This window comes from Tubulanus polymorphus, chromosome 5 (genome assembly GCF_964204645.1).
Source record: "Tubulanus polymorphus chromosome 5, tnTubPoly1.2, whole genome shotgun sequence".
NCBI classification, from domain to species: domain Eukaryota; kingdom Metazoa; phylum Nemertea; class Palaeonemertea; order Tubulaniformes; family Tubulanidae; genus Tubulanus; species Tubulanus polymorphus.
This window is the reverse complement of record NC_134029.1, coordinates 11,651,874-11,667,211: the sequence shown is the minus strand read 5'-3', so window position 1 is coordinate 11,667,211 and position 15,338 is coordinate 11,651,874. Positions and strand designations below refer to the sequence as shown.

General features: G+C 37.1%; 2 protein-coding genes across 5 annotated transcripts in view; both read right to left on the bottom strand.

The window, feature by feature from the left end:
• The window catches only part of LOC141904983 (phospholipid-transporting ATPase VD-like), a 117,188-nt gene that overhangs the window by 35,674 nt on the left and 66,176 nt on the right, over positions 1-15,338 (bottom strand). The gene's annotated exons all lie outside the window — the stretch shown is intronic.
• On the bottom strand, positions 11,274-14,599 carry LOC141904984 (uncharacterized). The gene is made up of 4 exons (XM_074793655.1): positions 14,137-14,599; positions 13,846-14,045; positions 13,282-13,610; positions 11,274-11,459 (listed from the first exon to the last, which is right to left on the bottom strand). The coding sequence occupies exons 2-4, from the start codon at positions 13,944-13,946 to the stop codon at positions 11,419-11,421; spliced, it is 471 nt and encodes a 156-aa protein (XP_074649756.1). The 5' UTR covers positions 13,947-14,045; positions 14,137-14,599; the 3' UTR covers positions 11,274-11,418.

The following is a 15,338-nucleotide window of genomic DNA, read 5'->3' as shown; positions in this document are numbered from 1 at the left end:
GGTAGATACATGTGTAACTCAAATATCAAGACATAACCTTGAAGCGTCTTCAAAACTTCCCAAAATAACTGGATTCCGTCTACGGACGGACAGACGGACGGACGGACGGACGACGGACGAAAAGTGAACGTAATAGCCCCCTGGGACTAAAGTCCCAAGTCGGCTAAAAAAAGATACAGAGAAATGAAACATACTAACATAAACCCAACTTCACCCATCAAGGGATTTGAACCCGCTACGCTAAAGCTGTTCGCCGAACCCCTTGACCTAACGAGTCGTTGAAGTCGTTACTAGCCGACCACAATCAGGTCGTACCAATCACAGCGCTTGTAACAAACGACTTTAGGCTTCTATTGGTTTTCCCGTTTAATGGACCAATCAACGAACGTTTTACTAAACAAGGAAGGAATTTCGCAAATCGAAATATGACGTCATGCGCAACAGCGCCAGTAATGAAATCACGCTTCATGAGGCCAGGGGGCTGGTGGAAGCGAGTTCGGGAGTGATACCAAACCCCTGGCAAGCGAGGATGACATAAACCATAATGGATAGCGAGTAGACTGGTTGCCTGTCCAAGTCAAAAGAAACCGGTAACCAGTCTAGGTAGCGGTCCAAAACAGAAACCACCAATTTTATTTATTGACACTTTACGTTACATAAACACATCAGCATTACATAAAAATATAACAATAACAATAATAGGATTAAGAAAAAAAAAATACAGAGAAATGAAATATAACATACTAACATAAACCATAATGGATAGCAAGTAGAATGATTGCCTGTCCAAGTCAATAGAAACCAGGTAACTAGGTAACCAGTCTAGGTAGCGGGTAGCGAGTTGAATGAATCACACTACGATCGCAACCGTATTCGTTACAAAGACAAGTAAAATATGCTAATGCTAAAAATTTCTAGTAATGAGGTTCGCCATATAGTTGAACGCCAGATGGCGTGTGTAACGAGAGGTGACTGAAGTATTCATCGTTTTACTTCCGGGTTCATGTCATTGACATAATGCCGCTCTTTTGTGTTGTACCGAATTGTAATAACCACAAAGGAGGGCATAAATTCCCATCGGATCGTCAATTGTGTATGAAGTGGCGTATAGCAATCAAAAGACTGGATGGAGACAAAAAAAACTCTGGCAGCCTGGTAAATACAGTGTTGTGTGTCACGACCATTTCAACGCATCTGATTATAGGGAACCTGGCTTGTTAGGTGAGTGTTGTAAATGAAAATTAGGGAATTGAATAAACCATACATGTGCTGTAACCAATTTACCAATGTTTTGAATCTATCGCTGGTTGAGACAGCCTGATATATAGGTCTACAGCTTAATCTTGACAAGTAAGTAAGAAGGGAGCAGCAATTTTCAAATACTCCCTGCATTAAGTGCTGTGAATGTAATGTCTATGTCTTTGTTATGATATTTGTAAAAATAAGCCTATAGTAATTATTATGCCAATGAAATTTATTAATTTGCCATTATGAGAAAAAAATAAGTTAGGCCACACCAAAAAAAATCCTGTTTCTCGGGCGGGGCAATCACCAAAATGGGTAGGTCGGTAGGGAATTTTTTTTCTTATAGAAAAAAAAAATTTCGGGTATTCTTCTGACAGTGGGTAGGTCGCCGTAAATAATTTTTTTACGGGACCAAATTTCCAGTTAAAAAAATGATTAGCAGCTAGACGACCACAATGATAAAGGGAAGTTGATGTTTTTTTATTATATTTCACACTTGGAAACTGTTTATAAAAAGAAAAACATCAAAATCTTGAATAGGCGTATAATATATTGTATACGGAATTCCTGGAATTTTACAATCCAAGGTCGCCATCAATATCTGATTAGCAACGTTGTCTGAGCACACAAGTACCATATCCAGAATAAAATTGTTAAATCCGATGTAATAAGATATTTCTATCATGTCCTCTCGGTGCCGACATCACGATTTCACGAAAAAGAAAAAAATATTTACGAGAATGGAGAGCTTTGTAGTCGGTCGGCCAAATATATATTTTTGAAAATGGTTATTTCGTCCACAATTTTGAAATAGGGTCGGTAGGCAATTTTATTTTATTTCGAAAAAAATTATTTGAAATGACGAAATATCGGGTCGGTCGGGCCCGAGCAACAGGGTTTTCTTTTGGTGTGGCCTTAGTATGGGCTACCTTCCTTGAGTTACGCAGTAGGCCTAATTTATTGATATCGCATTATGATGTACTCTCATTTATATTTTCAGGAGCAAAGAAAATACTAAAACCTGATGCTGTACCATCTATATTTGTCTTCAAAAAGAATTCAGAAAGTGCCGAAAAAATTGCTAGAGAAGAGAGGGCAGCCAAACAAAGAAAAATAACATTCCCTGACTTGTCTGTTATCCAACACGAAGAAACTGTCGTCACCACCGAGCCTACACCTGAAGTACCACCGGATTCCGACCCTACAACTATGGACTGTAGTATTCAGTGTACTTTAATGAAGAAATTCAAGACAAGATTCTCTATTCATCATTTCAAAGACAATAAGGATGCCGTCCATTACTATACAGGATTTGATGATTACGAACATTTTATGTATGTCTTTAACTTGCTCGGTCCCGCAGCTTACCAGTTGCAGGAGAGGTCCACTCCACTCGGACCAGAAGATAAATTTTTTCTCACTTGTATAAACTTGCGTCAGGCAAAAGATGACAATGAACTGGCTATGTTCTTCAATATCAGTGAAAGTCTAGTGTCAAATGTTGTTAATGTCTGGATAATTTTCATATATTTCCAGCTGAGTGAAATAAATTCTTGGCCCGATAAAGACCTAATAGATTTGTATATGCCTGTCAATTTTGGGAAACGATTTCCTACAAGGGTTATTTTAGATGCGACAGAAATCCCGATTCATTTCAGGCCCAGTCCACTACACAAATCAGTTAATGCTGCACGCTGCAGTACAGCCCATTCGATGTGTTGTTATTCCAGGGAGATTAATGTTAAATTTTTTCTACTATGAATTATCATTTGTTTAAAAAACCAGTGCCAATATGAAAGGTCAACATGTGCTGAAGAGAACTGTGAAATAAAATTTCGGATTGGCCCAGTACTTTTCCCGTAATTTGCTAATTACTTTACCTATAAATCCGAATAGAATCGATAAAATCCACGCCCACCACTAAAAACTTACATACATGAATATTAACATGGCTTACTATAGGTTAGTATCTAACTGAAAAGTACATGGTTATAGCTTGGGTCTGTCTATTTGGTCTGCTAGGTCAACTTTTACGATTTTTGGGTACCAAAAACCGACTGACCTATATCATGTATACACATTTTTGTAAAATGGAGTAACTACTTGAAGATGACCATATACTCTGGTATTAGGTTGATATGTTAGCCATCGTTTTCCGTTATATGTTTATTCATATCATTAATGGTGGGCGTAGATTTTAGGTTTCAGTAAAAGATTTGTGACATATGCTAAAAATAGTACAGCAGTGTAACACTGCTAGGAAGGATGACGTCAATCACTATACACATAGCGCTTGCTGTACACATGTGATGCGTATAGTTCAGACAGAATAAAAGTTCACAAGACAATTATATTTGTTGTATTACCTACAACTTTAAATTTGATACAACTACTACGCATTAAAGGAATTATTTACAGTATCTTGCATAAGTAAATTAATAATATATGAGATTTCTTAGAAATTATAAGCGCTGTGATTGAACGGCAATGAGATACAGGAATGGATTTTGTTTACGAATTAGCCATTTTTATCCTTCTACAGATCTTTAGAATATTTTCACTTAATAATATTGATGTAACTATTTGTATTTGTCCAAAATATTTGTTATATCCTGTAAACAAAACTCCATTCAAAATATAAAACTCCGAAATTAAAAACCAGGGAAAATTGAAACTGTTGCGAGTTGGTCGGCAACAGCTATTTGGCGGGAAATACAACTAACATAAACCACAAACAAATGTGTTTTTAGATTTAATGTTCTCTGACTTAGGCTTTGCGTTGAAAACATGGTACATGCTCGATCATGGATTACTGTAATTTTGTCAAAGTTTTAGCAGCTAGAGTGACAAAAGACAAACATTTTCTCCATTCACGTGAGTCAAAACCTCGTCATAACTCGCATTTGACAGCCGGTGAAAGATACAATCTATATAACAATATCACGAAAGATTTACGAAATTTGAAATTCAAGGATTCTAATACTTTTGCGAGAGAAATAAAACGGATCGAACTTGTGCTCAAGGACAGACAGTACTGGCTTCATAAAAATCAAAACGGTGAAAAAGAAGAATTTCTACAGTATTTCTCTCATGAATGCTGGGTCAAGCTTCCGCAAAATATGAAAGAATCCCATACTCTTAAGGGATGTATTACTTGCAAGTCTCGTGACGGTCATATTAGTTGTCTCCATGTCAGCAAAAAAGACAAAGGACTATCATCTGCTTCCACTGTGTGTAGAGAGGTTCTCAAAGAAATTACCAATGCGAAACCGCCCCGTAACAAACAGAAAACGGCCGCAAGAAAGGCTGCAAAAAGAATCATCGAATCAGTAAAGCCCATTTTTGAGAAATCGTATGAAGAGCCAATTGAAGATGCTATCAAGGTAATTCTATTTCTCCAATATCTAATATTTAATTGTTTATATCCATTTTACAGAGTTATATATACCGTAAACAAAACCAACTAACAAATTGTTGTCTATTGCATTGCAGTTTTTGCATTCTGATAGGTATATATGCCTGGGCTGGTGCAACGCCTATTTCGTTAGTAGAAAAAATACGCACCCGAATTTCAGAATTGCTGCAATAATGTTTATTATACAGCACGTTAATCCTATTATCAACCGCAGTCGCTTTAGTTCAAGTAGACTCCCGAGTGCTAATAGTTTTCACTTAAAGGCTACATCTTTCTTTTTAACTTATTTCCGGCGGGAAAGTCCATTTTGTTCACTATGGGCTGATAAAATGAAATTTATACACTCTACAGCGCTCACTTCTAAATAATCGGGCAATGCATTGCAAAGTTTGGAGTTCTGCATACATGTATAATCTTAATTGCAACACTCCTCGATATCACAGAAGAGTTCATGTATTGAAACTGTTCGGTTCTATTACACCTTATCATGATGAGACGATATGAATTGAAAGATATGTATCGGATTTATAATCTTTACATTTCAAACTGTATGTTAATCAATATTCGAATTCCATTTATTTACAGGCGGTTTATCAGAAATCAAACTCCACTAATGAAACAATGAAAAACGCTAGAAGGAGAATACGTGACCAGTTAATTAAAGATGACGACAATCGATTATTAGCAATCGGAGATTCTTTCGCTCACCATGACCGTCGTGTTAAGGCAACATATTTTGAGAAAATGTCCACTGCAGCAAATCGTGTTGCTCAAAGTATAATCTCCGAGGGAAGCGGTACTCAAGCAAAAAAGAATCCGGTTGGTTGTCTCGACGCCTACAATTTTGAAAGAACAGATTTTCTGTCTGAAATACGTACATTGGAGGAAAATACACATATAAACTGGTCGGAGATGGCAAGAAAATATAATGTTACTGGAAACGATGGTAAAATAAGTAAAAAGGGTGGTCAGATCTTAAAGGAATATGCGAAATTGCAAGGAATAAATGTCGACAAATTCAATACTAATGTTGTGATATCAGGAAGATATCCCAAAGCGTGTGAGACGCTGCAAAAAGCGTCTTTATGGTCACATCACCTTACCATGTGAGCGCAGCGCAAAGGAACTATCAAACGAAATAAAAGGAAAAATTTAAAGTGGGGAAATCAATCTGGGTGAACTTGTAGCACCGAAGGAATTCGAAAAAGAAATAATCAATTCGAATGGAGAACTCCAAATACAGAAAGTAATTGTGTATGGTCGAAAAAGGGCGCTAGAAAATATTCGACAGGATGCACTAGACCGTCACGAGAAATTAGGAATTCTGCGGGACTTTGACGAAAATATGTCCAACCAAGAATTGAAATCATATCTAAGTACAATCGGTGAATCTCGAAGCGCAAATTGCTGTGTCTATTCTCTTCGTCACTGTGTTCGCGATTTCCATCGGACCCGACACATGAAACTTTGGCATGACCACAGTAGTATTGCTGGACATTCACATTTCATGGTTATGATTCAGTTTATATATGATCGCGCTGTTTATTTGACGGATGAAGAATATCGTATTAAATATCCAAAAAGAAGATCTATCAATATCCAAAAAGTCGTCGAAATACCCGAGATATATATAATCGGCCGATCTGGAGCTAGCGAGGCAGACCAATTGATATATATGGATACAAGATTAGAAGACTTGAAATCTCTTGGGTAACCTGTTATATCGAGTCAAGGTACACCGTATTATGACGTGATGCGATATTTTAGTGGTGATGGACCGGCACGCGCATTCGAAGCTGGAAATAATTCCGGCGGTCACTATCAGTGCCACTGTGGCGCGAATGCCAATTTGCATGAAAATCTTGCGCACTCTTTCAGTAAATGTCATCGATCAATTGCGGAAAAACAAAACATTGTTACAAAAGGAATTATGTGAAAGAAATATGCTAACAAAATAGAACCCTTTAGCAACTTAAAGGTCGATGACATCAGAGGAGAACTTTTAGCCCGTAAAATTGATATTTCGGAGCTTAAATTGAAAGCCGACTTACAGCAAGCACTATCCGAAGAACTTTCCGGCGTAAAGCGAGTCCCAAGTGTCCTGTTCAATTCACCAACTGCTTCCCTGGATGATTTAAATTCCAATGATTACGAAATCATCGAAATCGAAACTCTACATGATATCGCAAATATGTCCAAGTTAATCATGGAAGAACTACCGGAACATATAGAAAACCAGGAAATCAAACGAAAAATGAAATGTCTCCACGACCAGTTATTAGCAGGAAAGACACAGATTAAAGGGAGTGATGCCCGATTACAACTTGTACGATTGTGCAATCACTGTGAAAGATGGGAAAAAGAAGGGTTGATATCAGGGAAGTGTGATGAGATGGAATACGGACGCTATTGTACTGCTCTTGTTGAATGTGCGTTGTAATTGCCCTAATGCCGATAGCGGTTCGTTGGCGAGCACTTTGTTACGTAACGCCCTGATAAGCGATAACCAGCGAGATCGGGAAGCTCCGTCATAATTTGGTTGTTTCCGCTCTGTTAAAAATGGCAACGGTGTTATTGTAATCAGGGAAGTGTTTCGTATTTATTCTATAGATATTTCAATTTTCAACGAAAATAAATTGAAATATCTATAGAATAAATACGAAAGTATAAATGATGACGATTTTGACGATCTACTGGATCAATTAAATCGGCCGATTCTAGTGAGTCTGATACTTTATTTCAGGGATATAATTCGTTATTTTATACATTTTGGTTGTAGTCTGTGCAAAATCCTCCATTATTCAAGAACAGTTCCTTTGACTCAATGAAATTTCAGGATAGTTTCCATCTAATTCAGGCAATTTATTTTTTCCTTGTCTTATTCATATAGGCCTAGATTCAGACAGCTGACCAGAGACCACAAGAAAACGAGAGCATTATTTTTTATATCTATTGAAACATAATATATTAAAAACCCAGATAAAACTGTGCATATTAAAATAATAATAATAATTATTATTGTTATTATTGCAGAAACAATTTGCAAAAGGCTATGACGGAAGTGATCAACCATCGAGTGTTTAAATTCAGTTCAAAATAGCAGCAGTACACTATAGAAAATCGATTAATAAAATTTGGACTACGCATACAAAATCAATGTATCGTTTTTATTGATAGGACAGCGATCAGGAGGTTTGCATTTTCTCCACACCAAACGACGACAAAGATCCATGACTAAAAAACAAGAAAAGGCTAATTAAATAAGATTGCTGATGGTATATAGATCAGCATAATTGCTCGCTATTTAGCTATTTAAATCAAAATCAAAATCTGTACGATTTTCCTGAATAAAGGCTTAAAAAAGATCTACGCATGTCTTAGTTGATATCTGTCTGCTCTTAAAAATTACATTTTCTCATAGAGCGGGAATGAACGGAAAGCATAAAAATAAAACTTATTTTTATTGGCAATTTTTCTAAATTCCGGCGACAGTGACCGTAAACCAGGCTATAAAAAATGGCTAGTATTAATGTACTGTAAGTGTAGGCCTAATGTAAGCGTTATTAAATGACATTATTATGTAGTAAATACACATTTTAAAGATCATATTTTGTGTAGTGTATAAGTTTGTGTCGTAACATAGCAACATGACGTCAGAAACGAAAGCTGCGCGAGTCTGAGCCGAAATATTTGACATCTTCAAGACCCAAATAACGCTAAACCCGGAATCGGAACGAACTGTCAAAAACATATGTTTAACACATAAGAACAGACTTTAATCACAGTATAAATACTGAATGTTCCGATACCGGGTTTCGGAGATATAGAAGAATAAAAATACATACCTATTAGGACAAATTTTACGAGAAATAGTTGAATTTGAACCGATTTTCTACAGAAAAATATGTGAATGCGCAGCTTCTTCCTCGTTGTTCAATGAACCCCAGTGCGCATGCGTAGTATCGATAGCAGAACATTAATCGGGCTAAAACTATTGCGGGTTGTTCTGCGACCGAATCAAAGTTGATGTTGACTGATGTTCAGCTGGTAACACACACTTGATAAGCGTAGCTTACTGCTGTTGCCGTAACCTTTGATGTACGGGCTGAATTGAATAGCCTACATCCGGCAATTAGAAGCGTCTGTATTCCATCTCATCACACTTCCCTGGTTGATATCAACAGATATTTTAAGAGTTGTATCTTCACTTGCAGAAATCAGTGATATAGCCTACAGCCCGGAAAGTGAACGTTCGCAAAAGCTCATCCTTCGATTATATAATCTGACATTCGAGTTCGGATTTCTTTGTGAAAAAGTAATCGGTATCCCGTCAACAAAAAAGACAACAAAACGTCGCTTCTATGGATCATATTTCCATTCGATTACCGCTCATATGGCTGATGTCTTCCATTTGATTCCGCTAAGTTCCCTATTAGCTGAAAATGAAGAAAGGACATTTGGACTGCAAGCGTATTACTGCTACAACGGGCCTAAAAAGACCCGGTTACGTTATCGGTAATATTTTTCTTCGCCATCAAGCTGAGCGACAGAATTGCTATAAACGAGATACGCTAGCTATTCAGGTGTCACGAATCAGCAAGGAGACCAAAGTTCTCTCTTCATTCCGAAAAAATACAATTATTACGTGGGACATGCTGTGTAAGAGACGATCTCTAGTTCAAGCACATTTTCGACGGATTTCTGATTATTTGGTACTCGGTGAAAACACATGGTGGAAAGTATGCGACAAAGGAATAGAGTGGATAGATGGAAACGATGAAAACAACCAGCAAATCTCTCCAGGGCTATTTCATTTTCGGTCATCCTCAAGAAAGGAGTGTGAGTTACATGTCAGAAAATGCTGGGATGATTGTCTGGACTTGTTGTGTAAACAGAAAATACGTCTCCCAATGATCAAAGTTAAGATGTCTGATGACGAAATCGTAGAAACTGACTTGATTAACGATATGCCTTGCTGTGAGTATTGCCGTTTCCCCATAATTTTATATTTCAATGTATCCAATATCAATACGCTTATTTACTTTTCAGCACAAAATCCGAATGAAGACGTAGAATTTAACTGCATTACGGAGGTATCTGACATCTCGTCACCTGATATCTTGTTTCTACGTCACCAAGAATCCGAAACAGTTGAGAGAAATGAAGAAATATGTGTACAAATTAAGGCAATAGCCGGTGAGCTTATTAGTGAAAATGAAAAAGTCCTATTCAATATATTTATATTCGATTGGATTGCTAATTGCTGTGTTGCTATTTTAGGAGACGAAACCTTACTGATGGAGCCGAGAGAAATGAGTTTGATGACATCGCCACCAAATATAGTTAATTCTGACCTAGGTAGATTACTTAATTGATATGATATTTCAAATTCAAAGATATATTTTTACATTTTCTTTTAACTTGACTGTTCTCAAAAATATTTCTTCAGATATGTCCAGTATAGACAAAGTCGATGAATCGTCCGTATTTCCCGCAGATGAAACAACAATACAGATTATACAAAGTAAGTTACCAAATGTTATTACGCTATTATAATTGAATAGCCTAGACCATACATTGAAATTGATTATGAAAGTTTTGAGCGTGATGTTCATCGAATGATTCGTGAAATATATAGTATTCTAAATCTGTTTTTGAAACTCGCGGTTACTCCAAGTGTAGTTTTGTATATGCGCATGTATACTTCTCAGTTTTATGACTCGTTGGAATTTCTTATCAGTTCTGTAAACAGGTCACACGTGTACGTCTAGATTTTTACAATTCACCGTAGCATCCTGGAAATGACCGACATTTTCGAAGCGCAGAGTTTTGTATCCACGAAATTATGTGACTCATGCTCGGTTTCACTGAAAATTTTTCATGTAGCATTAACTGATTTGTGTACATTCTCTACCTATAAGAACAAGAATACATTGAAGTCTATGATTGGTATTTCTCTGCGTGGCACATATGTTAGCCCCTGTTATGGAGGAACAACCAGCGATAGACAAATTTTAGAGCGTTCTCCTCTTGTATCTAAGGAGGAAAAGATGTTTCAGCCCGGCGATAGTTTTATGGCCGACCGTGGGTTAAACTGTCAAGATTTGTTTGCTCCTATTGATGTACACTGTAATATCCCTACGTTTCTACAAGATTCCCAGCTAGATCTCTTTATTTGTTTCATGTTTTGTAACTTTGAAAAATCTATCGTTGGACATTTAGCATAAAGAGATGAAGAAACATTGTAACGATAAAATAAGTCATATTCTAAATTTATTTCATATTAAACTTTTTCACATTCCAATTTAAGCTGATGTCAAGGTTGAGGCTATGAATTTGACAAGATGTTGATTAAAAAATTCTCTAAGTTTTGGGATAATAGTATCACAGTATTTCTGATCATAAAATATTTTTTCTACAAACAAGTCCTTGAACACATAAACTATGAAGTAACAAAACTTTCTCCTTGTAATATGCATTTGCCCCTGTATCTGAGTATAGTAATGGTGAGTTCTTTTGGGTTGTAACGCCCCATTCTCATTTATCTCTAGAAATCGGAAATTCCCATCAGTGGCATTAATCAGTGGCAGTATTTTCAAATTGCAGTCCATGAATGGTTGCCTCTGTGTCGAAATCTGGAGAGACTGATGTTAGACTTGAGCAGTTTTTCTATATTTCGCCTGTCCGTAATTTTTGTGATCTCCCCAAACCTAGAAGCTGTGATCCTCCATTGCCGAACTTGAAACCACAAGGACGAATCACTTTGGTTCCTGGTGTTGATCTCTATAGCAGAAGATATCTGCAAAATGAAAATCATAAGTACATGTAGGTTTGTCGACCTGAAAAGATTTGTTAAATCTCGCCACAAGGGTTTTCCCTCTCCATTTCTAATCTCAAGTTCTAAAATTTTGATGATGAGATGTACCTTTATATGATCAATACGATACTGTTATCAGAATTCATTAATAATATGTAATAGATGAAATCTAAGTGACGGACGCTTCGTCACTGCAGCTTGATTTAATTTTTACGACTAAGATTAAGAAATCATAACGATTCGAAAACAACCTCGTTCACGGAGTGTAACAAAACCACTCAAAATAATGTCAGTGACTAAAGGAACACCGAGAAAATTAATTGTTCTCAATGAAACTGCCAAGAAACTCTTACTATAACTCTTAAAGTCTATCAATTTTATTTCGATGTTGAAATTGTTCTGTAGATTTGGGCCCCGAGCATTAAATTATTGAAGAAATTAAATCAATTCTTATTGTTAAGCTTGGAAAAATGAAAACTAATGCCATATAGTTAAGTGGTGGGGGAAAGAAAGATGAAACTTCAAATTTAAGGTTCGATTAATTTCTGGTTATTAAAAATTTTGGCTTATATTTTGATTAGGAAAATTATGACGAACCTGTTCATTTGATCTGTAGATCTAATGAAATTCAATTTTCTATGAAAATAACTTGACTCATTTCTTAACTAAATATAAACTGGTCTTTGGCTACCCGGGGTAGGTCGGTTTACCACTGCTAAAAAGATTACTATTTCGATTTGTATCAGGAATTTTTCAATGGTTTATAAACCACTTTGTAAAACCCGAAATGTAAAAACCGACATTATGGTGAAACTGAGACGGTTTGCAAGATTGAAGAATTTGACCTGGTGTTAATTTAGAGATTAGCTCCATTTGAAAAGTAAAGGAAGACACGAAAAAATGAAAGACACGTTGAAACGCATCAATCGCATAATTTTTTTCTGCCAGAAAAAAAATCGAATAAATCATCAGCAGTAAAATTCAAATGTCAATACAAAAATTGATTTCTCTCGCGAAAAATATTTATTTGTTTCTAATTCTCGGGGGAATATCGAGTACCGGGAATCTAAGGCTCAAAATTAATAGTGCACGTGGCCAGCGGTACCGAATTCCTTATTTGGTGAAAGAAGGGGCGGAGACTAATGTTTTTGCCGACCGCGATGTCGCTGCTCCGTGGAGCGAGACCGTCCGATTCATCCTCGGGCCGCCGCGCTGCCGTGAAATTTTAAGCAAATCGTACAGCAACGCGACTCATCGCAGTTTTAGGGTCATTAAATTTGATAAATGATTACATATTTCAGTGCTACGGCTGGGGTTGACTGTCGCATGCGCACGCGAGAGCGTAATTCTCCGGGATTCGAGCCTGCGATGGCTGAACCGTGCGCCGGCACGTGTGGTTTGTTATTATGAATTCGCTCCTGTTGCTAAGGGAATTTCAGCTATTTTCAACTCGATCGATCAACGCGGTTCATTGTTAAACTATTCATCGACCCAATCTTGTTCGAAATTTCATGAAATAAATACATTCTCATATAACCCGATCCATAAGTTACCTTATTTTAGTTAGTGGAATGCTGGATTTTAGCGTGACGTAATTCTACTTCCAATTTCCCCATGAACTTCAAACCGGACGTCAAGTGACGTCATTTTTTTCTGACTTCGTCAGCTAGTCAGAATCGGTTAAGAAGACACTTTCTAGCATCCACATATACGCGTTTATCAAAGGGACGTCCTCCGAGCGCCTTCGGCGCCCGTCGTCCGTCTATAATAATTCATTATACCTATAGTATTCAAAGGAACATACCTTTTTTTTTCATAGCTGCCCTGACAATAGCAGTGAAAAATATGTCAACATCCAGGGAAATGTAACTGCAGGCTTCAACTCTATTCGATTCTAGCATTAATCTGGCCTTCTCCATGGCTTTATTGTCACCTGTCATCTCCCTGTCAGTGGCCAGTCTAAACTTGAAATATCCACGAATGTGATCATCAGTAATTTTAGGCAGGATGTTTCTATGATCTCTGGACAGCTGCTTAAAGCCTGTAACATCTCCTGGCCAATTTGGTAGAAGTTCTCTGGGTATGATGATTGCTTCGTTTTGAAAGTTTTCATTGCGATCATAAGCTTCCAGCCTGAAAACAACCCGATAATGCTTAAGTAAATACGACCGGGAGGTGCTGCCACCAGTTTTTCATAACTCATGCTCCCTGTTCCAGGAAAAGAGATGGCGAGATCCGTAGGGATTCTAAGAAATGAAAACTTACATACTACGTATATTGTTTAAGTTTGTGTTTTTATCGGATTAGCAGTGCAAATGGATTATTTCTAGGATAGTATGACACTTGAGCGGTAGGGAACTTATCTTACCTTTCAATCAAATCAGATTTACAACCAGTTGTCTTTGCTCCCCTCTTCTGCAACTCAACTTTAAGTTCATTTACATTTTTATTTTCACATCTGGCCGCCATTGTTTAGAGAAATGAGCACCTCTCCCGACACGTGCGCCATCTATCCACGAGCGGCTAAATGGCGAACCTCATTCATTCAAAACGTAATATAACAACATTCTATCGTAACACAATGGAGAAATAACGTAATTTTATGACGTTTCATCGTAACAAAAATAAGACATATTTAAAAATCGTAACATCATCATACCTAACGTGACATCGTAATTTCTGAGTCAGGATCGTAAACTATTACTATTTATTCATAACAGTTGGCAGGTCTGCAAATATACACTTTTCAATCATTAATATTTCAGAAATCCATCACTCATTACAGCTAAATTTCTCAAGAATGATTATTATGTATTTCTGTAACATAATCTATCGTTCAAAGCAAAAACTATCTAAGCGCTACATGATCTTTAAAGCGCCACCGGAAAACTTAAGAATTCTAGATGTGGGGCCAAATTGAATGGTTTTTAGTGTCTTTAAGTCATCATGAGCAAGATAATGATCTTAACCCTTACCTTGCCGCAAGCGACTGTAGTCAACGCACTGGCGAACTGCCGTAGGTGACTCTAGTTGATAGCCCGACCCATCTCACATTTAAGTTTGTTTTTATGTCACAAGCGCCTCGCAGCGCATTGAGCCATAGTTCATAACACACAGCAACTGCCGATACTCGAGAATTCAAACCCGGAAGTAATTTCTCCTTTTAATATCTTAAAGAATTTTGACCTCAAAATAGCCCCGTAAATTTGATATTCTGAGATTTTGAATAAGATTCAAACATTCAGACCGTAATAGGAAGCATAATAAAGGTTTTAACGATGGATATAGTAATCTACTGTCTTTATTTATGAATATCGACAATGTAACACGAAATTGTTAGTATTCTGACTTTCTTAGGGATCTTTTTGCGCTGGACCCCCAAAAATGAACCCATCCAGTGGACTCCCTCTTCCAAAAATCGGAAATTTAATCCTTCAGCCCTATTCCCTGGCTATGACTTTGAACTACTGCTTTGTGAAGTTTCAATGCCCTATATACAATAGCTTGGAAATTATGAGGATTAAATGAGTTAATTTCGTTAACATGCTAATCATCTGGCACACACAGGACTTAACATGCTTCCGCAGTTTAAGGGTTAAGCCTAAAATGAATAACATAATTAGTACAAATCTGTTGTCTTAAAACTCACATTCCACGTGCTCTAATGTTACTACAGCTAATTGGATATAGGCAGAACCATCCCAGCGGGGCGAGATACTGATATATTCTATGTTCCCTCCAATTACATAGAATTCTTACGTAACCAAATGATGGATTTTCAGATATTGGTGCGACATGTCGCACTGTCCCACATGTGTCCCATACATGATCAGCTGCACAGTGAAAATAGATACAAAAGCT

Bases quoted from the DNA above. Each gene is read 5' to 3' on its own strand.
- LOC141904984 (XM_074793655.1), bottom strand. From the start codon at position 13,946: ATGGCGGCCAGATGTGAAAATAAAAATGTAAATGAACTTAAAGTTGAG. The intron at 13,611-13,845 runs GTAAGATAAGTT...GGTTGTTTTCAG, and splicing joins AAATCTGATTTGATTGAAAG to GCTGGAAGCTTATGATCGCA. The intron at 11,460-13,281 runs GTATGTTCCTTT...TTCATTTTGCAG, and splicing joins GGCAGCTATGAAAAAAAAAG to ATATCTTCTGCTATAGAGAT.